General features: G+C 40.0%; 1 protein-coding gene across 2 annotated transcripts in view; it reads right to left on the reverse strand.

The window, feature by feature from the left end:
• Positions 1–644: 644 nt before the first annotated feature.
• The window catches only part of cdk5rap1 (CDK5 regulatory subunit associated protein 1), a 143,996-nt gene continuing 120,249 nt past the window's right edge, over positions 645–24,391 (reverse strand). For both annotated transcript variants that reach the window (XM_082156762.1, XM_082156761.1), the window contains exon 13: positions 645–934. In XM_082156762.1, the coding sequence (XP_082012888.1) occupies positions 818–934 (117 nt within the window). In that variant the 3' untranslated portion in view covers positions 645–817. The remainder of the gene's footprint in view (positions 935–24,391) is intronic.

Raw genomic sequence — 24,391 nt, forward strand, 5'->3', positions numbered from 1 at the left:
TCATACAATTTTCAAAAGTCTTGTGAAGAAATAATCAGTATGGGTTTCATGGCCTTATTTCAGTGAGAATTTTTTTTTGTATTTTCACAAACCACGCATAAATGTCATTATCTCAAAACTACAAACTTTTACATACATGCTGCTGATATATTATTGTAGCAGAGTTTGTGCTAAATACAGTGTAATTAGACTTTAGCCATGAAAATGTCACTAGTAACAGAAAAAAACACAAATGTCAGAGCATGTCAGACCACCTCCAGGGCCCAGAAAACAGCTCAGACCTCAGAGGGTTAACAGGTCTCACAACTCTTAATTTAATGTAGCTGTGATCCTCAAGGTTAGTGATAAGACGTATTTTATTCCAGTTCCATTGCAACTCCAATGGCCTTTGGTTTGATTTTCTAGACAAACATAACTGGGCTGGCAAAAAGTATACCTTGTAAGCACTGCCTTAAAAGTGTCATCAGCATAACAGTCATTTTGGATAAATGCAAATATGGGAATATGTAGTCATGAACTTTTGCACTCTTGGCTTGTTTAGAAGATGGTTAACATCTTCCTGCAGCTTGTAAACACCCAACTACTGGTTAAAAGTATTGTAAACTCACTTGTATAGCAACATGATACTTCATATATACTGCACCTTGGTTTGAGAGAAACTTTATTTTTCTAAACAATACATGACATCTTTTGCATTTCTTTGTATTTACTCTGCATTTTATAGACATTTTGCTTGAATACAATGAACAATATTTCTTTACTATTCATTTACAGCATGCATATAGTGTACTGAGAAAGGCAACATGATATCTTAGGGTCAGCATGAAATTATCTGTTCGCTCAGAAGATGCTTAGACGACCATGAATTTCTGTCGTTCAGGGAGGAGTGGATCAAGGCATGCCCTCTCAGACTCTGGGAGTTAGCTGATGTGATCTGTTGGAACATTTAACAGTCAGTGACATTCTGTGAAACAAAACATTCATTACAACAGAGCAAAAGTGGTTACATAATTTTTCTGTTGCTTTGTTTCAGTTCCCTACAGTACAAGTAATTCACTCGCTTTAGTAGAAAAATTACTGTGTGAAAATGGAAAGTATATATATATATATATATTCTGCCATCCATGCACTCTTCTGCCATCCATGCACTCTTTATTTATTTATTTATTTTTCATCAAACAACTTGATCAGTTTGTTTGTTGATCAGTCAACAAACACGGTGAGTCATGTCATCTTCTCCTCTTATTGTCACTTGCACTTCATGAAACATGTATAGCATAGCCTTCTCTGTCAGCACAGGATTTACATGTGATAAATGCAGGGAGATAGTCAGGCTGGCGGAGAAGATTTCAGAACTAGAGACACGCATCCAAACTTTAATCAAGGTTTTTTTGTAAGAGTGCAAGGGCTTTAGATACTGCTTTGGATGCGACTAGCTTAGTGAACTCTGTAAATTGTTCGGTTTCAGCTGTAGTAGAGCCTGTGCAGCAAGGCAATTGGGTGACGGTGAGACGCTGTAGTCGCGGGACAAAACACTGCTCTTCCTTTCCGATTACCATAACAAATAGATTCTCCCCACTCAATGAAACACCCACTGTGACTCCTGTTGAATGTGCCCTAGTTATTGGCGATTCTATTACATAGAACGTGAAAATAGAGACACCAGCCACCTTAGTCACATGTTTGCCGGGAGCCAGAGCGCCTGACATCAAAGCAAATGTAAAAGTGCTGGCTAATGGGGGGCGCTGTTAGACACCGAGCATGTAGGACGTGTCTCCCTTTTGCTCCGCGAGTTTGTGTTTATTTAAACTTTTTAACACAGTTTCTTTTCACTAATTTGGCCGGTGCACAATTGTGACAAGTACTTGGTCAGTTTTGGTGTGTTTTGGGGGAATTTCAACCGACAATGGCAGCTGCACGTGGAAACTCGGCTCGCACGTGCTAAGGCTTCTCCCTCGACTGAGCCCGCATCTCCGCCGAAGGTGGTCACGGACCCCCCCCGAGTGTGTGCCCAATTTGGATCACCTCCGGGCTATGTTAGACCAGTTGAAAGGGGACATTTGCGGCAAAATAGACTCGCTGTCTTGCGAGCTTCGAGCGGACATTTCTTTGGTAAGAGAGGAGCTTAGGGACGCAATTGAACCGATGCAACAAAAACGTAGCTCCCATGATCAAGCTATCACGGAGTTGCAGCGCGCGTGCACTAACCACAGTGACCTGCTAACTTCGCTGGATTCAACAGTTTCCACGCTGAAAGCCGAGGATAAACTGCTGACCGATAAATGTGAGGACCTGGAGGGTAGAGCGAGGAGGAACAACATACGGCTGGTAGGTGTGCCGGAGGGGGCCGAAGGTGTGCGCCCAACCGAATTTATTGCCCAGCTGCTGATGGACTCCCTCGGCCTGGAGGAGTTGCCCCTGCTCGATCGTGCGCATCGCACTCTCCGATCCAAGCCCAGTGATGGTGAACCACCCCGACCCTTTGTGATTCGTGTGCACTTTTTTCACGTGAGGAATGACATTTTACACCGGGCCAGCGAGGCTCCTCTTCTCCACCAAGGCAAAAGACTGTTTCTCTTTCCTGACTATACTTCGTCAGTTGCGAAGAAACGTGCTGCATTCATGAACGTTAAACGTCTGTTACATTCGTGTCCTGGAGTGAAGTTTGGATTGAGGTTTCCCGCGACTTTGAAGATCACTCTTCCCGGTGGAGCTACACACACCTTTGAGGACCCAGCCACTGCAATGGACTTTGTCAAGGTGAACTTAAAGTCTGGTGTCTCTTCTGGAGCTACAGTTTGAAAACGGCTGGCAGTTTGTTTGGTAAACTGGGGGTTAATTTAACCCGTTTTTTGTTGGTAAGCTGCCTTGCTTTAAGTTTGTGTCACTTGGACTTGAGTCACTTTTCATATTTTGCTACTGTGTTTGTTTACATATTTATTCTATGCTTTATTACAAACTCGCATGAGCACTACTGGTTTGTGCTGTTAACGGAGCGTGTTAGGAGGTTTTTGGTAGTTTGTGGGATTTGCTCGCGTCTTGTTTGGGAAGACGCTTCAGCTCGTGGGGTGGTGGGTGGGTATGTGAGGAGTTCTCCCTTTTTCTCTCGCTGTGTGTTCTGTGTTTTGTTTAGTCAGGTCGCCCATGTTTTAATTTATTTCTGTGACTGTTATACATTCCATGCTGCAGTGTACACTAATACTTGACTAGCATGCAGCAGTCTAGGATGCCACGACAATCAGGGACAGGACTCAAATTTGTTAGCTGGAACTGTAATGGTCTAAATCAGCCTATTAAACGTAGCAAAGTTCTTCATCATCTTCAACAATTAGGTGGCCGTATTGTTTTCCTTCAAGAGACTCACTTAAAATCTTCCAGCCATATCAGATTAAAGGGGAGGTGGGTCAGTCAAGTATTTCATTCTAGTTTTAATGGTAAATCTAGGGGTGTTGCAATTTTGATTCACAAATCGGTTCCTTTTGTGTGCTCTAATGTAATTGCTGACCCCAATGGAAGGTTTGTGTTTGTAACGGGACAGCTATATAGTAATTCAGTGATTCTGGCTAATGTGTATGGTCCAAACTGGGATGACAACAATTTTTTCCATCAATTGTTCGCCAAATTACCTGACATGTCCACACATCTACTTATTATGGGGGGTGACTTCAACTGTTGGCTTAATCCTGTATTAGATCGTTCTTCTACTAGACCAGGAGTGCCCTCAAAGTCTTCTAAGACCATTTTATCCTTTATGGATGAGTTCTCGGTCTCTGATCCATGGCGCTTTCTTAATCCGTCTGGTAAAATGTATTCTTTTTTCTCTCATGTACATCACTCCTTTTCTTGTATTGATTATTTTTCCTGGACAACCGTTTTCTCCATTCTGTTCAGTCTTGCTCTTATGATACTATTCTAATATCAGATCATGCTCCGACCACACTGGAGTTATTCATACAGGAGCGCGAACGTACGTGCCCCCCTTGGCGTCTCAATACGTGCTTGCTATCTAATGAGGATTTTGTTAAGTTTGTTTCTAATCAAATGGACTTTTTTCTTACTACCAACAGAACTCCAGGGATCTCAGCCTCCCTTCTTTGGGAGACTTTGAAAGCATACATTAGAGGTGAAATTATTTCATACAGCAGCTATGAGAACAAACAAAGGAAAACAAAAATTAAAGGATTTGAGGTTACGAATCTCCCAGCTTGATAATATCTATGCTTCCTCCCCATCCCCTAACATATATAAGGATCGTCTCTCTCTTCAGGCTGAGTTTGATGTTCTTTCTACTAAAGAGGTTGAGGAGCTCTTATTTAAGGCTAAATATTGTTATTATGAATCTGGGGATAAGGCGACCAAACTTTTGGCCCATCAGCTTCGACAGGCTTCCTCCTCTCAGCAGATTCCACAAATTCATACTCCTTCTGGCGTCACAACCGATCCTAAAAAAAATTAATGATCAGTTTAAACGGTTTTACTCCTCTTTATACACTTCTGAGGTTGGGTCTGATCTGTCAGCCCAGGATAGTTTTTTTGACTCACTGGAGTTGGTTAGGGTAGATGCTGATATTGCTGAGCAGTTAGAGGGCCCAATCACCATAGATAACTTAAACGGGCAACATTTTCTATGCAGTCTGGAAAATGTCCAGGCCCGGACGGTTTTCCGACCGAGTTTTACAAGACCTTTTTTGACAAATTAGCACCAGTTTTGATAGAAATGTTCAATGAATCTCTTACTCTTTCTAAATTACCTCACACTCTAAATCAGGCCTCCATATCATTATTCTTAAAAAAGAATAAGGATCCTCTGTCCTGCTCAAGTTACCGTCCAATTAGTCTTTTATCTGTAAATGTAAAACTTCTGTCCAAATTATTAGCTCTGCGACTGGAATCAGTTTTGCCTTTGATAATCTCTCCTGATCAGACAGGTTTTGTCCAGAACAGACATGCTCGATGGTGTTTGAAGCCCCCAATGGCTCCTTAGAGGCAGCTAACCCTACCCTCAACCTTAAACCTACCCATCCCCTCGCTGCCTGGAAGGCACCGTTGGGGGCTTAAAACACCAAGTGCCAACAGACATGGGTTCTTTAATCTCAGACGACTTCTCAATGTTGTTTATAATCCTTCTACGTCAATGGGGCCGGAAGCCGTAATCTCATTAGACGCGGAGAAGGCTTTTGACAGAGTGGAGTGGAACTACCTTTTTTACGCTTTGGAGAAATTTGGTTTTGGCCAGGAGTTCATTTCTTGGATTAAGTTGCTCTATTCATCCCCTGTGGCTTCAGTCAGAACTAATGACACCCATTCAGATTATTTCCCTTTGCACCGCTCCACTCGTCAGAGCTGTCCTCTGAGTCCTCTTTTATTTGCTGTTGCTATTGAACCTCTGGCTATTACGCTTCGTTCAGAGCCACGCATCACTGGAATAACAAGATATGGTCTTGAACAGAAGGTCTCCCTCTATGCCGATGACTTATTACTATATGTGTCCAATCTCTCAGTCTCAGTTCCAGCTGCTCTTGACATCCTTAGTTCATTTGGTCAGATTTCAGGCTATAAACTAAATTGTGACAAGAGTGAGCTGTTTCCTTTAAATCAAGGTGCCCAAAATGCTGCTCAGGGTTTCCCATTCAAAATTGTACCATTTGGCTTTAAATACCTTGGTATCCAGATTTGAAGATTTGCTTGATTATAATTTTGCCCCTTTGTTAGATCAGATACGGATGGACTTTCAACGGTGGTCACTGTTGCCTCTTTCCCTTGTGGCCAGGGTCAATTTGGTTAAGATGAATATCCTCCCCAAATTTTCCTATCTCTTCCAGTGCATACCTATCTTTCTCCCTCAGTCTTTTTTTTCACAAATTAGACAAATCAATCACCGAGTTTAAATGGAACAGGAAGGTCCCTCGTTTGCGAAAGGAGCTGTTGCAGAGACCTAAGACCCTTGGGGGCTTGGCCCTTCCCAACTTGAGGTTTTATTACTGGGCTTCCATCCTTAGAGTAATTCAGCTTTGGATTTCTCTGGAGGGGGCACCAGTTCCTCCTACATGGTTGAGTATGGAGATGTTTTCTGTTAAACCTGCTTCGTTGACTGCTCTCATCCACGCTCCTCTTAACTTTTCTCCCTCCCTTTTTTGCAATAATATCTTAGTTAAATCAATTTTTTAAAATTGGAAGCAATTTCAACGCTATTTTGGTCTACAGACCTTCTCTTTCCTAGCACCTTTATCAGCTAACTCTGTTTTTCATCCTTCCTTAATTGATGGGGCTTTTTCTTTGTGGTCTGACAAGGCATTTAGGGACTTGTATATTGCTGGTACATTTGCATCCTTCCAGCAACTCTCCGAGAAATTCCATTTGCCTAGACAGCATTTTTTTTAGATATCTTCAAGTTCGTAGTTTCATCCGCAATCTTAGCCCCAATTTCCCAAATCTCCCAGAGGCCTCTCTAATGGACTCCTTTTTAACCCCATTGCACCATTAAGGGTGCTATTTCACGTTTATACAATCTTATCTATTCTTTGCAGCTTACCCCGCAGCATAAAATTAAAACCCAATGGGAGGAGGATCTAGGGGAGGGGATCTCGGAAGAGCTGTGGGATGCCATTTTGCGTCGGTTTCACTCCTCATCTATTTGTGCTAGACATGGTCTGATCCAGTGCAAGATTCTACATCGTACCCATCTCACTCGAGTTAGGCTTTCCAAAATCTATAATGATGTCGATCCCATGTGGATTAGATGTCATCAGGCTCCAGCTACCCATATGTTTTGGTCTTGCCCTTCACTATTTAATTTTTGGACACATATTTAATTCTATTTCTGTTTGTACAGGGGTTCAATTTGATCCAACAGCATGTACCGCTTTGTTTGGGGTTTTACCTCCTACTTTGCAGCTTCCTAAATATAAAGCTGACTTTGTAGCCTTTGTCTCCTTATTGGCTAGACGTTTGATTTTATTGAGGTGGAAGTCTCCTGCGCCACCTTCTCACTCGTCTTGGATCAGGGACATCCTTCAGTTTGTGAAGTTGGAGAAAGTTAGGTGCTCGATACATGGTTCTCTTGCAAAGTTTAATAAAACTTGGGGTCCATTTTTTGCACATGTTGAAGGATTGATTTTTACGGTGTTGGATTACAAATTTATTAAATGTTTAATTTAGTTTTTTCCACTGCAATAGTATATAAACTGATAAAGTTTAGTAGACTGATTTCAGATGATTATTGAGTCTCCAGCAAGAGTCTCCTTTCCTGCCAGTCCTGTTTTCTCTATTGTGTTTTAAATGAGTCAGATCACTAAGATTCTCACCTTTCGGAGCCCCTGGCCTAGACGTCGACTCGTTAGGTGGATTGGATTAGCAGTAGGGGAGACTTTCACCTTTTGTCTTTAATGGCTCTGGGATGGCTCTTGGAACCGGAGTTCCTGGCCAGTATCAGCATTTGAATAAGTTATGCTGATTCAATTGGACTGGTAGCGCTCTCAGAGTAGGGTGTGTTCCTACTTCATTTGCATGCTTTGTTCAGAGTCTCCGCCTCTATGTAATCCCTCCCCCTTGGAATGTATATAACTACAATGCATACTGTATTAGATTTAGATTTTGTTGGACGAACTGCAGCCACGCTCAATAAAGAATAACTTCTGTTTGAACGTGATCCCAACGTCTCCTGGTTTTTGCTTCGATGAAGGAATAAAAGTTTCCAACAATTTGGTGCCGTGACCCGGATAGAGTTCCAGCTTCTTCACCTGAATCCAGATTGAAACAGCAAGCTTAACAAAGATCTGCTTTCCAGACTGCATCTTTTGGAATCCAGAGCGAAACTTCCAGCTGAACAAAGATTTCCAGACTGAATCTTCCTTTACAACCAAGGGTTGGTGAGTGCTACTCTATTCAAAAGAACCTTTAAAGACCAGTACAAGTTTGTTATCCTCTGCACCGTCAGAGAAGAGTTAACAGACAGCTGCAGGGTTTTGTTAACTAAGTTATCCTCTAAAGTTGTCTTCTAGAGATGAAATTTATCCTCTGTTGTCCAGGCAGGGAAGATTAGCATTACATGTTAATATTGTTTATCCTCTGCTTTGCCAGGGAAGTTTTGTATCCTCTATAAAGTTAGGGAAGATTAGCATCAAGTGCTAATATATTGTATCCTCTGTTTTCAGGCAGGGAAGATTAGCGTAAATTGCTAGTAATTTGTGTATCCTTTGCTTTAGGCAGAGAAGATTTAGCATTACGTGCTAATATTTTGGTTTATCCTCTGTTTTTGTTGGCAGGGAGGTTAAGTGTGAAGTGTTGGTCATTTGGAGAGTTAACAATAGTTAAGCTGTGTTAACAAGTGTACCCTCTGTTGTAGACAGTAGAGAAGTTTTGGTGTTTGTTTTTTTTGATTGTGTGGTAACAAAGAAAACTCACAAAAAAAAAAAATGTTTAGAAAAAATGCTAGACTAATCCCCACAAATAAAAAAGGTGGTCTTGCGACTCCATTGTGGTCAGATAGCGAATTTAAAACATTGTTAGGAGAGCACATCGACTCTGTCGTGACGGAGTCAGTCAGATTGGATTTAACAAAGAAATATGAGATTCATCCAGACAAAGCATGGTCAATGGAAGATTGTGGTGAAAGCCATTATTTGTTTCCATGTAGCTTTCTTTGAAACAGATGTAGCGATCCAATCAGTAACTGATGAGCCTGTAGACTCAGTAAAGGTATGTGGCGCTAGGAGAAGGTCTCAGGGAATTGAGGGAACTGAAAGTGTTCCTCCCAACTCTTCTGTTGTCCAAATACAAACTGTTGCCAAAGCGCTAGGACCTAAAGAAATAGAGAGACTATCCCAGAGCTTACCCTCAGCATGCACACATTTTTCTGAATTTAGAAGAGCATTGATCAGTAAAATTCTGATCTAACTGAATCTGAATTCAACAGTTTTGAGTCTGCTGTTACATCTGAACTACAACATGCCAGTAAAGGCGATTTGAGAGAAGGTGTTTTGAAAATCCTAAAGAATATCTTAGGACCCAAAATAGATTGGTCTAGAATTACTAGCTGTGTACAAAAGAAAGAAGAAACTGTGAGTGAATATACTGAGAGGTTCTGTCAGGCAGCTGTAACTTATAGTGGAATCGTTGATGACCCTGAAAAGGTGCTAGATGATAAAGGAGCTCTAATCCGTATTTGGGCAGATGGTCTTATAGCTGAGTACAGATCAGCCTGGCCATTCCTAGAAATTACGTGGTGTAATGGAACTCTCAGAAGTAACCTAGACAGGTTAGCTACATGGGAAAGAGATGCTAATGTTAAAACTCAACTGAGAGTAGCAACAGCTAAGTTTAACCCAACGAAACAAGACAATAGATGGACTAAAAAAGAAAGTACATGCAACTACTGTGGAAAATTAGGACATTGGGAGAAAGAGTGTAGGAAGAAGTTGCAAGATGATAAAAGAAATAGAATGCATAATTCTGCTCCTTCTCAGCCTGCCTACAACCCTGATGTAGTTCCGCCAATGTCCACTGAAACTTTAGGACAGCTCGCTCAGGCCCTTCTAAGAGCACAAAAAGAACAGGAAAAAAACTAATTGTTGGGGCTGTGAGTAGCTACCTTTCCCCTGTAATCCATCATAATGACAAAATAATTTTTGTGAAAGGTAGCATACAAGAGAAAGAGATTGATTTTTTGCTTGATACAGGTGCAGAGATTACAATAATTCCTACAAAATTGGCTAAAGGTTTAGACATCCCGTACAAGAAAACCAAACTTTCTTTAACTGGCGTAATAGGTGAAGATTCTGTTTTGTATGAAACCCCACCAATAGAGGTACAATTTGGCCCGAAAACTCTGACTACAAAATTGCTATGTGCTCCATTGAATACAGGTGCAATTTTAGGCATGGATCTCCTGATACAAGTACATCTAACTTTAGACATGTCCTCAGAATCTGCTAGCATTAAAATTTCCTCAGCACACGTTTCTACCAATAATGCAATTCCTCCAGAGTATGCTTTCTTACTGAATCATCCAATTTGGGCTAATGACAAGGATGATTGTGGTTTATTGACAGGTGTAGATCCAGTCAAATTGACAGGAGCTCCACCCCCGGTTACCAAACAGTATCCGATCAGTAAGGAAGCCATACAGGGAATCAAACCTATTGTAGAAAAGTTGCTGACGCAAGGAGTGCTAATTAAAACCAACAGCCCATGTAATTCACCCATATGGCCCATCAAGAAATCCAATGGGACATGGAGACTCACCATAGACTACAGAGTAGCCAATAAACACATCCTTCGGATGAGACGTAAAACCGAGGTCCTGACTCTCTGTGGTCATTAAAAATCCCATGGCATTTCTCGTAAAGAGTAGGGGTGTAACCCGGTGTCCTGGCCACATTCCACCCATTGGCCCTTACCAATCACGGCCTCCTAATAATCCCCTTACATTGAATTGGCTCTATCACTCTCTCTCCTCTCTCCACCTATAGCTGGTGTGTGGTGAGCGCACTGGCGCCGTTGTACTGTGGCTGCCGTCGCATCATCCAAGTGGATGCTGCACACTGGTGGTGGTTGAGGAGAGATCCCCTGATATGATTGTAAAGCGCTTTGGGTGTACAGTAGTACATATGAAAGCGCTATATAAATGCCTCATTCATTCATTCATTCATTGATAAAATCACCCCGCTAGTAGAAGATCCATCTACAATTTGTAATGGTTTACCATTAGATTGTAAGGTTTTTTCAGTAATTGATATGTCTAATGGATTCTTTTCTGTACCCTTACACTCTGACAGCCAGACATGGTTAGCTTTCACAGTTGACTATGAACAATACCAGTGGACACGGTTGCCACAGGGATTTCAGAATTCCCCAACCATATACCATCAGGCTGTAAGACGTGATTTGTGTGACCCAGAATGTCCAGTCAAACAGTCCACTATGATTCAATATGTCGATGATATTTTGATTGCCTCAACAGATCACGAGGTACATCAAACTGAATTGGCAGCATTGTTGGACTATTTGCAGAAAAAAGGACATAAATGCAGCTTTCACAAAGCTCAAATTGCTAAAAAGCAAGTCATGTTTCTGGGTCAGACAATTGGTACAGGGAATATATCCATTACATAGGATCGAGCCGCTTCAGTAAAAGCCATACCTCTGCCTACTACCATTAAAAAACTCCGATCATTTTTAGGAACAGCAGGTTACTGTAGACCTTGGATTGAAGACTATGCCTCAATTGCTCAGCCGCTCTATGACTTGTTGAAAGGCCATGTTAAAGATTCTGATATTGTTTGTATGGAAGAACTTCATCTAACAGCTTTCAATGATTTGAAGAGAGCACTATGTTAAGCACCAGCATTAGGAATTGCCCAATCCGATAGACCCTTTGTGCTTTATGTCCATGAACACTTAGGCTTCAAGACTGCATGTCTAATGCAAGATCATGGGGGCAGTTCACGCCCAATTCATTACTATTCTGGTAAAATTGACATAGTCGCTCAAGGTATGGGCCCATGTCTTAGAGCAGTGCAGGCAGTTCATCTAGCTCTTAAGGCTTCATCAGTAATGGTGTTAGGTCAGACTGTAAACGTAAGATGTCCTCATGCAGTATTCGCACTAATGAATCAAGCAAAAGTCACTTCTGGCACCTCCTCTCGTTGGGGAAATTGGTTAGCAACTCTCACAGCCCCGAACATTGTTTTACAGCGTGCACCAGTCACGAACCCCTCCTCATGTATGATGTCTGCAATGACTGAAGTTGTGTTGGAGGATGAAGGTGAAATGACTCATGATTGTGTTACGCTAACATACATATCTACGAGTGAAGTAAAAGAATCACCCATAGAAAATTCAGAATTTGAGTTGTTTGTTGATGGTTCAGCTCAAGTAATTGAAGGGAACAGACGAGCAGGTTATGTAGTAACGTCCACCACTGAGGTGGTAGCTTCAGGTCATCTTCCAGATCATTTTTCAGCTCAGGCTGCAGAACTGGTAAGCTTTAACTAGAGCATGCACGCTAGCTTCAGGATCAGTTGCAAATATCTACACAGATTCCAGGTATGCTTTTGGGGTTATTCATGATTTTGGTGTCATTTGGCAAAGCAGACAGTTTCTAACTTCTGCTGGATCCCCCATTAAGTATGCTGAATTAGTGAAAGATCTTATGTTTGCCATGGAACTTCCAAAGAAATTAGCAGTGATCAAAGTGAAAGCACATCTCACAACTAACACTACAGAAGCTAAAGGTAATGCTCTTGCAGATGTAGCAGCTAAACAGGCTTGTTCCTATGTAACTGTACAAGTGTGTTCAGGTAGTACAGCACAGAAGACAATTCTGCCTCCTGAATCTATCATTGATCTGTACAAAGATGTTCCTCTATATGAAGCATGGACATGGTTAGACAAAGGAGCCACCATTGATTCATCTGGCTGCTGGACCAAAGGGGAAAAGTATGTCGCTCCCGAATCACTGCTGCCATATTTGGCTCAACAAATACACAATTTGGGTCATAGTGGTCCAGCAACGATGAATCATAGGTTCTCAAATCAATGGTGGAATCCAAAATTCAGACAGGTAGCCACCGAAACAGTCAAGAGATGTGTTACATGCCAGAAAAATAATTATGTGCCAGCAGCAACTACAGTAGCAACACATACCCCAGCTCCACCAGGACCATTTCGTCACCTACAAGTTGATTACATATCATTGCCTCGTTGTAAGGGAAAAACTGACGTTTTGGTAGTAATAGACAAGTTCTCAATATGGATAGAAGCTTATCCAACAGGGCGTGCTACAGCTGCACATACCGCTAAATGTCTTGTCACTGATTTCATTCCCAGATGGGGATTACCAGATTGCATTGACTCAGATCAAGGTACACACTTCACAGGAAAGGTTTTCAAGGTGTCTAGAATGTTGAAGGTTAAGTGGAATCTGCACTGTCCCTATAGGCCACAAGCATCAGGACAGGTTGAACGATCAAACAGAACAATCAAAATCAGGTTAAGCAAAATGCATCAGGAAGGAGTACCATGGGTTGAAGTGCTGCCAGCAGTACTGTGTAGTATGAGAGCGTCACCTAACAGAACAGTAGGACTGAGTCCTCATGAGATTATTACTGGACGCCCAATGCAAATGCCAGGTGTGATTGATCTTAGAAATGCTGATGTACACATTGCCTCAGATGCCCTGATCGCTTACTGTGAAAACCTCACAAAGGCAGTACAGAGTGCCAAAGAGAGAGTTGAGTCTTGTTGGCAGACTCCACCAGAAGGTGGACACACAATCATCCCAGGTCAATGGGTCATGATAAAGTCATTCAAAAACAAACCATTAGACCCTAAGTGGCAAGGACCACATCAAGTTATGTTGATTACAGCAGCTGCAGTATTGTGTCAGGGAAGGAAAACCTGGACTCATGTTTCACACTGTAAAGTTGTTCCTCCCCCCACAGGGATAGGATAGGACACACGGACCAGTGAGGTGCTCTGGGAAGAACTGAACGCAACAGGCTTCGGGGGCCAACCCAGGGTGAAGACACTACCTCATAGGCCTTTCCCCATTTAGTCCATCCTTACCTCACTGTTCTTTAGGTGTCGCAGGAATTACAAAATATAGGGAAAGAAGGAACAACAAAAGCAGACTCGGAAAACGATACAACCCTAGTGTTTAAACAAAAACTGCTACAAATAGTGTTTGAAGAAATACTGCTCTCTGTTCTCTTTTGTCTCTCTGTGCAGATACCACTTGACGGTTATCCCGAGAACCATATTCACTGACCTACACACCTGCATATGAAGACCCAACCTTCAGGAAACAACTAGACCCACTGCAGAGACTACAACCAACACAGAAGAAAAAAAAGAAAAGAAAAAAATACACAACGCAGAGACTCACCTACGGGAACTTCAGTCATCCAGCAACATGATCAAGATTGCCTTAATACTACCCATCATGGACATAGCACAAAGTGTAGACCCCAGAAACAACATATTCTTAGAGCTGATGAATATGTCAAGAAATGCCTTGTTTGCTGGAAAGAACATTTGCATGCCACATGCACCTTCAGTAGGAGCCGGAATCCCATGGGTTGCACACCCTATCTCCAAATGTGACACGTGTACCTTATTCGATCATCATACCAGTGGATTATACAACAAGGATACATGTCACAACGTAACCATTCCTCCAGCTTCTCAGTGTTGCATTCCTGGACTACCATCCTGCAACCTAACTTCAGCTACTCCCATCATGACAGATCTACTCCTGCCAATGATGTTCCACTGGTGCATGGAAAATTATGCTCCAGCATCGACTCCACTGGGTGAAATTCCTCGTGAACGTTGCAGTTTTGTGATTGAAAGAGGAACAGATGAATCCCATGTGTACGTTACTACTACAGAAAAGAAACAGGAAAATGACTTAAACGAGTGTCTCTCAAGGAACCCATCCCTACCGAAACTTTTTGAAATAAATCAGTTGTGTATGATTCCTCCACCAACTGGCATTTTTTGGTTATGTGGAACTTCTGTCTACAGCATCCTACCCAGCCAATTCAACGGCAGGTGCACCCTGGTGTATGTTCTGCCAGTTATCAGAGAAAATACACACTCCACCCCAAGCTCTCCACAGTTACATAATTCAGCTCCTTCTACCAACAAAGATGGCTGCATTCCAGGACTCACTTGTGTTCAAACATGGTGGTCAAGAACTCTTGGAGCCTTAATCCCATCGTATGGTGTCATGCAGGCTCTCGATCAAGTCAGAAGCCTGTCGGATTCTGTACAGAAATTGGCCAACGATCCGGCTTTGGCCCTGGGTAACATCACAGACACTCTAGCTTCACACAAGATAATGATCTTACAGAACCGAGTGGCCTTGGATTACATTCTTGCAACGCAAGGGGGAGCCTGCACCATTATTGGCCCTGAGTGCTGCACCGGGTTAATGGATCCAACAGAAAAACTTGAACAAAATCCAACAAGACATTCTTGATCTTTCAACAAAACCACACCAGATGACTGAAGACAATTCTTCATGGTTCGGAAACTTGATTGGTAAACCCTGGCTGTGGATTAAAGAAATAGCAATTCTGCTGTTGTTTCTCCTACTGGCGTTCTACGTATGCATCCACAGTATCAAGTGTTTCATTCAACAAATGACTCACGCCTCGCACGAGAAAATGACTGGTCCAACCATAAAAGAATATTACCCGTAAGAACCTCACTGACCCTAATTGCATGTTTGTTCTGTGTCAACATGCAATTACAGAAAATCAACACAAAACATGTGCTATGTGCCTGTAACGATCACAAGTTACAAGAATGAACTTTTAAGTGTCTAAATTTGTATTTTGTGAGAGTTATTAGAACTCTCAAAGGGGGAAATGTTGGATTACTAATTTATTAAATGTTTAATTTAGTTTTTTCCACTGCAATAGTATATAAACTGATAAAGTTCAACTGATTTCAGATGATTATTGAGTCTCCAGCAAGAGTTTCCTTTCCTGCCAGTCCTGTTTTCTCTATTGTGTTTTAAATGAGTCAGATCACTAAGATTCTCACCTTTCGGAGCCCAAATGGCTTTCGGAGCCCCTGGCCTAGACGTCGACTCGTTAGGTTGATTGGATTAGCAGTAGGGGAGACTTTCACCTTTTGTCTTTAATGGCTCTGGAATGGCTCTTGGAACCTGAGTTCCTGGCCAGTATCAGCATTTGAATAAGTTATGCTGATTCAATTGGACTGGTAGCGCTCTCAGAGTAGGCTGTGTTCCTACTTCATTTGCATGCTTTGTTCAGAGTCTCCGCCTCTATGTAATCCCTCCCCCTTGGAATGTATATAACTACAATGCATACTGTATTAGATTTAGATTTTGTTGGACGAACCGCAGCCACGCTCAATAAAGAATAACTTCTGTTTGAACGTGATCCCAACGTCTCCTGGTTTTTGCTTCGATGAAGGAATAAAAGTTTCCAACAACGGCTATTCCAGAGTAGCCACCCTGATGGTCTACTAATTGTGAGTTTTTTCTTGTGTGAATTTGTAGCATGCTGGGATGTTTTTTATTTATCTCTGTGTAAGTGAACATATTGGGCTTTTATTTAGCAGTGGGTGACCATTTTGTGTTTTTGTTTTGTTCTGTTTATTTGTTCTTGGGGGTGTATTTTTTGTTAGTTTTTTTTGTAATTTTTTACTATTTAAACTATTACTATTATTCCTTATCTGATTTCATTTTTTTTTTCTTGTCAGTTGTACTTGACACTGTTTTGACTCCCAAATTGTTACCTCTTGATTTTGTTATGTCACTGAACAATCAATAAACAAATGTTTAAAAAAAAAAGTGCTGGCTAATGCTAATCGTAAATTCTCTAAGATTATTCTTCACGTTGGCACTAATGGTGTTCGACTCCGCCAGTTGGAGATCACTAAAATTAACGTTAAAGAGGGTTGTGAACTCGCAAGTAAGATGTCAGGCACTGTAATTTGCCCTGGCCCCCTTCCTGTTCGCAGGAGTGATGAGATACTTAGTAGATTGTCCTCACTCAATGGCTGGCTGTCTAAGTGGTCTCCACAAAATAATATAGAATTCATAGACATTTGGAAAAGTTTTTGGGGCAGACCTGACCTGTTGAAAAGAGATGGTATTCATCCCTCCTGGGATGGTGCTGCTCTTCTCTCTAGTAATATGGCGCATAGTCTTAAAGCTCAAACAAGAATTGGGGCTCAGGTCAGGAAGCAGACAGACTGGCTAAACCGACCGTCTGCTAGCTGTCTCACTTCACCTAGGTCAGATAAATCCCATCACATAGAGCCTCTTTCACCTAGATATCATCATATAGAGACTGTGTCTGTTCCCCGAATTAGGACATACAAAAAACTTTTTAATATACATGTAGATAACGAAAAAGATGAATTGGGATTGGCATTTAAAGACATTCTTAACTCTATTTGAGTTAGACAACACGTCTCAGGACCTACTCATTGTCTTAATCATACTCTAGATCTAATATTATCACAAGGAATCAATGTTGATGCCGTTGAAATTCTGCAGCAGAGCGATGACATCTCAGATCATTATCTAGTCTTGTGTAAACTTCATTTAGCCAAGGCTACAAAGCCGACTCCGTGTTACAAATATGTTAGACCTATCACTTCTGCCACTAAAGACTGCTTTATTAATAAACTTCCTGATCTGTTTCATCATCTCAGCATCCCAGATAGCTTAGAAGAACTCGATATTGCGACAGAAACTTTTAACTCTCTCTTTTCCAGCACTTTGGACACAGTTGCACCATTGCGCCTAAAGAAGATTAAAGAAAATAGTCCAACGAGCACACTTAAGAGAGCAGCCAGAAAAATGGAGCGCAACTGGAAGAAAACAAAACTTGAGGTATTTCGCATTTCATGGAAAGAGAGCTCGATTGCATACCGAGAGGCCTTAAAAGCTGCTAGATCTGCTTATTTATCAACCCTATTAGAAGAAAATAAACAAAACCCTAGGTATTTATTTGAAACAGTGGCTAAACTAACGAAAAATAAAGCTTCAAGCCCAGAAGTTTCCAAGCAGCACAGCAGTAATGACTTTATGAACTTCTTCACTTATTAGATTGATAATATAAGGGAAAATATTATAACTATGCAACCGTCAACTACAGTATCGCATCAGGGAGTGCATTCTAGTGGGTGTTTGGTGTTTTAAGCCCCCAACGGCGCCTTCCAGGCAGCGAGGGGATGGGTAGGTTTAAGGTTGAGGTTAGGGTTAGGGTTAGCTGCCTGGAAGGAGCCATTGGGGGCTTAAAACACCATTGAGCATTCTAGTGTCCCTAAGGAAAAAATCGATTCATTCATTACTATAGGAGAGGAAGAATTTTCTAAACTTGTTAAATCATCTAAATCGACAACATGTATGTTAGACCCTATACCTACTAAGATACTGAAAGAGATGCTTCCAGAGGTCATAGATCCTCTTCTTAAAGGTGCTCTAAGTGATGTCAGGCGTTTTTTAGGCCAAAACATTTTTTGTCACATACAGCAAACATCTCCTCACTATTCGCTCGCTGCCTGTCCCCTGAACACACTGTAAAAAAAACGCGGTCTCTGTAGACACCACAGGCTCCACAAACGGCAACAAAAACAAACTGGGCTCACCCGTACCACGAAACAACAAACAGTGCTCCAGCCAATAACTGGCGAGAAGTATTTGAGGGTGGGGTTTGGGGGTTAGTGCGCGTACACATGAAGGGGGTGTGTGGAGGAGAGAGAAGCATGAAGAGGGAAGTTTGAATTATGGCCGACACACGACCAAAGAGACGACCTTCCGATGAACAAATTGCAAAGAAGAGGGACAAGGATAAGGGACAAGGATAAGGAACGCGCAAAGTCCCGAATTTACATCGGAAAAACCCTCGAAAGGTGGCGAGAACTCCGCCGACAGAAGGGCTTCCAATCCGACATTCAGTTGCTCTGTTTTTGCAGAACAGGTAAATCCATTTTTCTTTCTAAATTGACGTTCATGTTCGCCAAACCAACACAAGGATGTAATTAGCTAGAACTATGCAGTCAGCGTTAGCTTTGGTGAATACAACATATATGTTTCTAGCAGCTAGCGATCAATCTCTATTGTAAATGGTCAAGCAAATTCACAGTAGGTCGACAATTTGTGTGAATGATTGTTTTCACCCACTGTTTGTTATGGATTTGAATGTTCATTTATAGGCTATTGACAACTTTGACTAAATTGGTTTACGCCGCCGCCGTTGTTTATGCTCACTGGGAAACGCGAAGCTAACGTTATCTTGCTATTATTGCGTCCTTGTATGGGAGCTAACGTTATAGTATAACCTCAGGTGGCGAAACGATTTTAAGATAATGTTTCTCTTTTTCTGCATTCTGTTCTGCAATATATAAAAGCATTTATCTAACTTGGTGACATTACACATTGAATGAAGTATCAGTAAAACTTAACTTTGTTTTTAGTGACTACTTTGACTTTCCTTTATGCCGGAAGGGAGGGGAGGAGGGAGGAGACGGGATGAGGAGGAGGGAGGGTCTAGCTAGCCTCCGTTTTGTTTGACAACAATTCGAATGTCAACACTCCCAGCATCACTTAGAGCACCTTTAATATCTCCAATGATGATCATACTGGGGTCTGCAAACGCGTTTTGCTAGATTTTTTTTCAAATAGCAGCAAAATAGACTTAAAATACTCCATCATTTATGGTCATACAGACTTAAGAAATATTAAGAAATAAACTGTTAAATGTCTACTTTTTTATGTGTCCACTTACAAGTGAAAAAAAAAACATTGTGCTTTTGTAAAATAAAGAAAATAAACAGTGTGCTTTCTGGTTCTCCATCACTGTGAACCTTTTTTTTGGAGCACGTCTCTAAACTTAAATAAAACTCAGCGAATACTAGTCACCCAGGCATGAGCTATATATCTTTATAATAATTTAATTGTCTGCTTTTAAATGATCTAATTCAAAACTAAAACACATATTCTCTGTTTATGTAATCTGTATGAAAAGAGAGAGATGTCAGTCGTTCTCATTATAGCTCATTACAACTCATTATCTGCTAATATGAACACACCCACGGAGAGCACGCTATTCAAATGCAAATGATCTGAGGCAATACATGCAAACCTGTGAACGCCCACATCAGCTTGATAAAACACATCAAGTTTAATCAGATTAATGTACTTGTTTACACCATCTCGTGAAGCTGTGAGGAATAATACTATTATAATAATCCTGGAAAATTTACCTCAGAAGTGCTGGTAGTTTCATTTCGAGGAGCAACGGATCCAGCAGAGGAATAGTAAGTTCTTTTTTATTAAGTGCTTTGTTTTAATCGCGATATGGAATAGTGTCTGTAAACTGCAAAAGACTGTTTAAATTTGAATCACGTGTCTGTGTGTGAATGAATGAATGGCAGAGATGCGCGCTGTTGTTTACCACAGCTCGCAAAAAGACTGTTTAAATATGAATCGCGTTTGTGTGTGTGAATGAATGAACAGCTTTTACCAAACTATATTGCTATAATGAGATGAGTAAAAGTCGACTGAAATATGTCGAAATAAAATGTCTTGTATAAGCAACCTATTAAACTGCAAATTGACATTTATATGCCCTAATATATAATAAAAACGATAGGCTTATGTTACAGACGTTGACTAGTTTTGGATAGATTATAAAGTTTTAACTTTTTTTTTCTATTTAAAATAGACTACTACCACATCAAATAAGACCTTTGTTCGCCAATTTCTGCTCATATGTTAAATATACAGATGGTGGACAACCAGAATGAGACTTTTACCGCCGCCGTTCCCGCGGCGGCAAAATTGGGATGTGTATTTGCTGCCTTTTACCGCTGAGTGGCGCTGTAATCACAGACTTTGAAAAGTGTCAGTTTATTCTCTTTATGTCGTAATCTGCCGCGGCAGTAATCTGAGCTGAGGTCACAGATAAATTCAAGATAAATATTGTGGTTAAACGAATTCAAATTCATTAAATTTAAACAAAGTAGACACACGTTAACATTGTGTGCCCAGTTTTTCTATCATTTAGAAAGGCTATGTCAATAGGTTACTTGTCATTTACTTCGTGTTATTTTAATGTGTTTGTAGATTTATTAACTGAAACATAATTAGTGAAATAAATTTAAATAATTTACCGTAAAATTTAAACATTTTCAGGACTCGCAGTTAGGCTACTAACCGATGTTAGTCGGTTTAAGCATTCTTTGTTATATTCAGAATTAAATAGGCTTACATGTTGTTATGATTATCAATTGAATTATTTAATAAATAATCAACCACAATGCCTATTACTGCCGCAGCAAAAATAAACCAGTCGAATTTCAAAGTCGTTCGCGAAATGACTAGGCTATACCGGGTGGCGCAAGTGACAGGGCAAAACAGCAGCAACTGCGGCATTTTAAAAGGTAAGTTTCCTATCTGTTTATTAAAAAAAAAAAAAAAAAAAAAAAAAAAAATGGCGCTAGATCTTGTAAAAAAAAAACTTTTTTCATTATTTGAACAAAAATTACACTGATTGAATATGTAAAAATATAAACAAACAAAGCAGAGAATAAAACAACTTTTAGGGAAAAAATATAGGCCTATTATGCTACAACAGAATTGGTTAACATTAACGAAAGCAAAATATGTAAACATACATTTCAAACAAAATAAAACAAAACAAATTTGTGGCCGAGTTGTAGGCTATAACTTACGTTTCAATAATTCAGATGACAAGGGGTTCAAATCCCGAACAAACATGGGCTACTTTTTTATTATTAATGCAGAGAGATTTGATAGTTCTAAAATATTGCTACACTATATTGTTTTTTTCTCCTATAGCCTATATTAAATATTTTATATTTATAAAATAAAATTACCATTCATTTCCATTTTACATTAGGGACAATTTTTATCCAACAGAATGGCTGAATTAACATCTACATAATAATAATAATAATAATAATAATAATAATAAACAGCACAAGGTCTTGTAAAAACACTTTTTTTTTTCGACACATAATTTCGAGACAGTAAATTGCCAATGTTAAAAAAATAAAAAGAATATAACAAACTTTTAAAACAGAGAAAATAGTAGACCTAGGCTATTCAGGCGATAGCTCTGTGGTCAATGCATTAACAATAGCCTCTCGGAGCTTCAAACGAATCTCAGTGTAGCCGACAGTGTTTATGTTTTTCCGTTCTTGATGCTTAAATATGCATCCGTTTATTAAAGGCAATCATCTTGTTTAATTATCAATTGTACATTACAACATAAATTTGCTACATTCCAGTTGAGCCGCTGCAAAGACGACACATCTGATGAAGGAAGACTGTCAGCCGATTGCACCAGAAAATGAAGATGATGAAGCTCGTCTTTAATCTGCTAAATTATTTTTGTTGTGTGTGTGAATCATTCACGAGATTGAGATGACTGACAGTTATACCCGGCCATAGCAACGGAAGACATTTTTCAAAACAGATCGAACAAATCAGAAAAATACTTTCAATACAGTATTGCTTTCAATTAAAAAAATAAACAATGAAAATGTAAAAGAAAAAGAAAATGAATTAAGTTTGAAAACCCATCGCACATTTCAAGGTACGAATAAAGTGTCGGGACAGTTTATTTATTTAAACAGGGTTGCATCGATAGTTTATTCCCTTTGTGATGCAAAATAAGAAACACAGAATCTTATTCTTGCAACATTTAAAATTTCTATTGTCAAAGAAATTGCAGCTAAATAAAAAAATTAAAACGGTACAAAACGAAAAAAGTTCAAAGCAACATAAATTAAGAACAGGCGTTTTTTTTTTTGCCTCTCTCTCGCGCTGGATATTTTTTTAGTAAGTTTGGTCTCCCTCACTGCGGGTCTTTCTCGAAATTAAGCATTTCAGCGTAAAAAAACACCATACAGCTGATAATAGGCTACTGTATGCCGCTGTGTGTCATCCACACAAATCACGAAAGAAAAAAACTGTAACAAATTGCCTTTGTTGCTTCAAAGATACAGCATGCCTTGCTGAATTCACCTTACAATAAAACGAGGTGGGTCGCGAATTAAAGAGCTCTGTATCTGCTAAATTGAAATTGTGTGTGGAAAACCTTTAAATACAATCAATAAAACTACAATGTTTATAATTTAATAAGATATAGGGCCTACATATGGACTTTTGGAGATTTTGAGATTAATCCTTAAAAGAATTTTGCCTTTGCCTGCTCATCAGGCTGGCTCCGACACTCTCCATATGAAAGACGGAACATTAACACCTCTCTCCTGCACCCCCACGATAAAGCAACTATTGCCTTCTCCAAACCCCCCACAGGCTAGCTGAGTTTGCAAAACAAAACAAAGAGTTTGCCACTCGTCGTGGTGTGCCAAAACACTTATAAACTTCAATATTTCATTCAAAACAATCTCAAAACGCTTTGTGACATTTTGAAAAGCCGTGGATGCATTACTGCCACTGGAACCATGAACGCAACAGAATACTGGTTCTGATTTTATTGTTTGTCGTTTAAACGTCATATATATATACATAATTATATAAGCCTATATATACATTTTTTTTAACAGAACTGCTTTTGAAATTACGATTGGAATTATTATAGGCTACAGAAGTAAAGTCATAATATTTGTTCCTTAGTGTAAAATGGAAATGCATGGTGATTTTATTTTGTAAATAGGCTATAAGCAAAAAACTATGTTTTAGAACTAGACAAATAGACTATACAATGCATTAATAGGCTAATATACAAATATCAGTAGTCCAAGTTAGTTCGGGATTCGAACCCGTGTCATCTAAATGATCGTAACGTAAGTTCAACCACTCTGCCACGATTCACTCGTTGCGACATGGCCTAAAGTTCCAGTGTGTGTTCGCTCACACGAGCGAGAAGCGCCCTTCATTCAAATGAACGCGCCGCCGCGTTTGTCGAACACTAATAAAACCTGGCTTTAGAACAATGCATAGCGCCACTCGTCGTGGTGTGCCAAAAAATTTACAATAATTTAGTTTCATTTATTTCAGTGTTAATGTTTGAGTTAAAAAAAAATTCTCTACAAATTATATTAACACAAAGTCGGCTATAAGAATCCTTTATAGGCTACGTAAAAAAGCAAAGGGCTTACAGTCTTAACATTTAGGCTACTTTGCTTAAATTCGATACATTTATTTTCAGTAGGGCCTAATACATTTGTAGGGATGTAATTTCAGTATGCTTTACCAACGCTATGTATTCAATTAAAGTTCCAAGAGGTCTGGTCTCTATATATTTCCTTCCCAGCTGACACTATTATGCAAGTGCACAGCAAAAATCACAACTTGTGCTTGCTGCGAACGCAAGTTATTTAAGGAGTCTCAACTGTACACAGTCTACCCTACAGTGTGAATTCGTTACAAGGTTTCATTTAATTAAATGAATGTGCAGCAATTTGTACAAATAGAGTCTATAGGCCTACTATACTGTTGTAGCCATTAAATAATCTCATTTAGTATCATATTTGTTAAAATATTATAATGTTATTTTTTTCCATCTATGTTGAATATGAAAAGTGAACAGCACGAGTAAGATAGGATGCATTATATCGAGAGATGGATATGGAGTGGGTCAGACATGATTTTGGCCACTTCATTAAGTTTTGTTTAGTAGAAAACCTTTCTTTAAAGTGAATTTCGTTTTCTATAAATTGTATCTCAATTTTAATCAATTTTTCATCAACCAATTGCTGGATTTAAGCAAATATAACAGACACTAATCATGGAGGCGCCCGCGCGGTCACTTGCATTGCACGTCAGCTGGAGCGCATCTCATCCTCCTAACTTAACGAAACTCAGTGTATGCCTCACACAGACATGATAAACCAACGCTATCTCACGACC

The sequence above is a fragment of the Leuciscus leuciscus genome, assembly GCF_965113295.1.
Source record: "Leuciscus leuciscus genome assembly, chromosome: 23".
Lineage (NCBI taxonomy): Eukaryota > Metazoa > Chordata > Actinopteri > Cypriniformes > Leuciscidae > Leuciscus > Leuciscus leuciscus.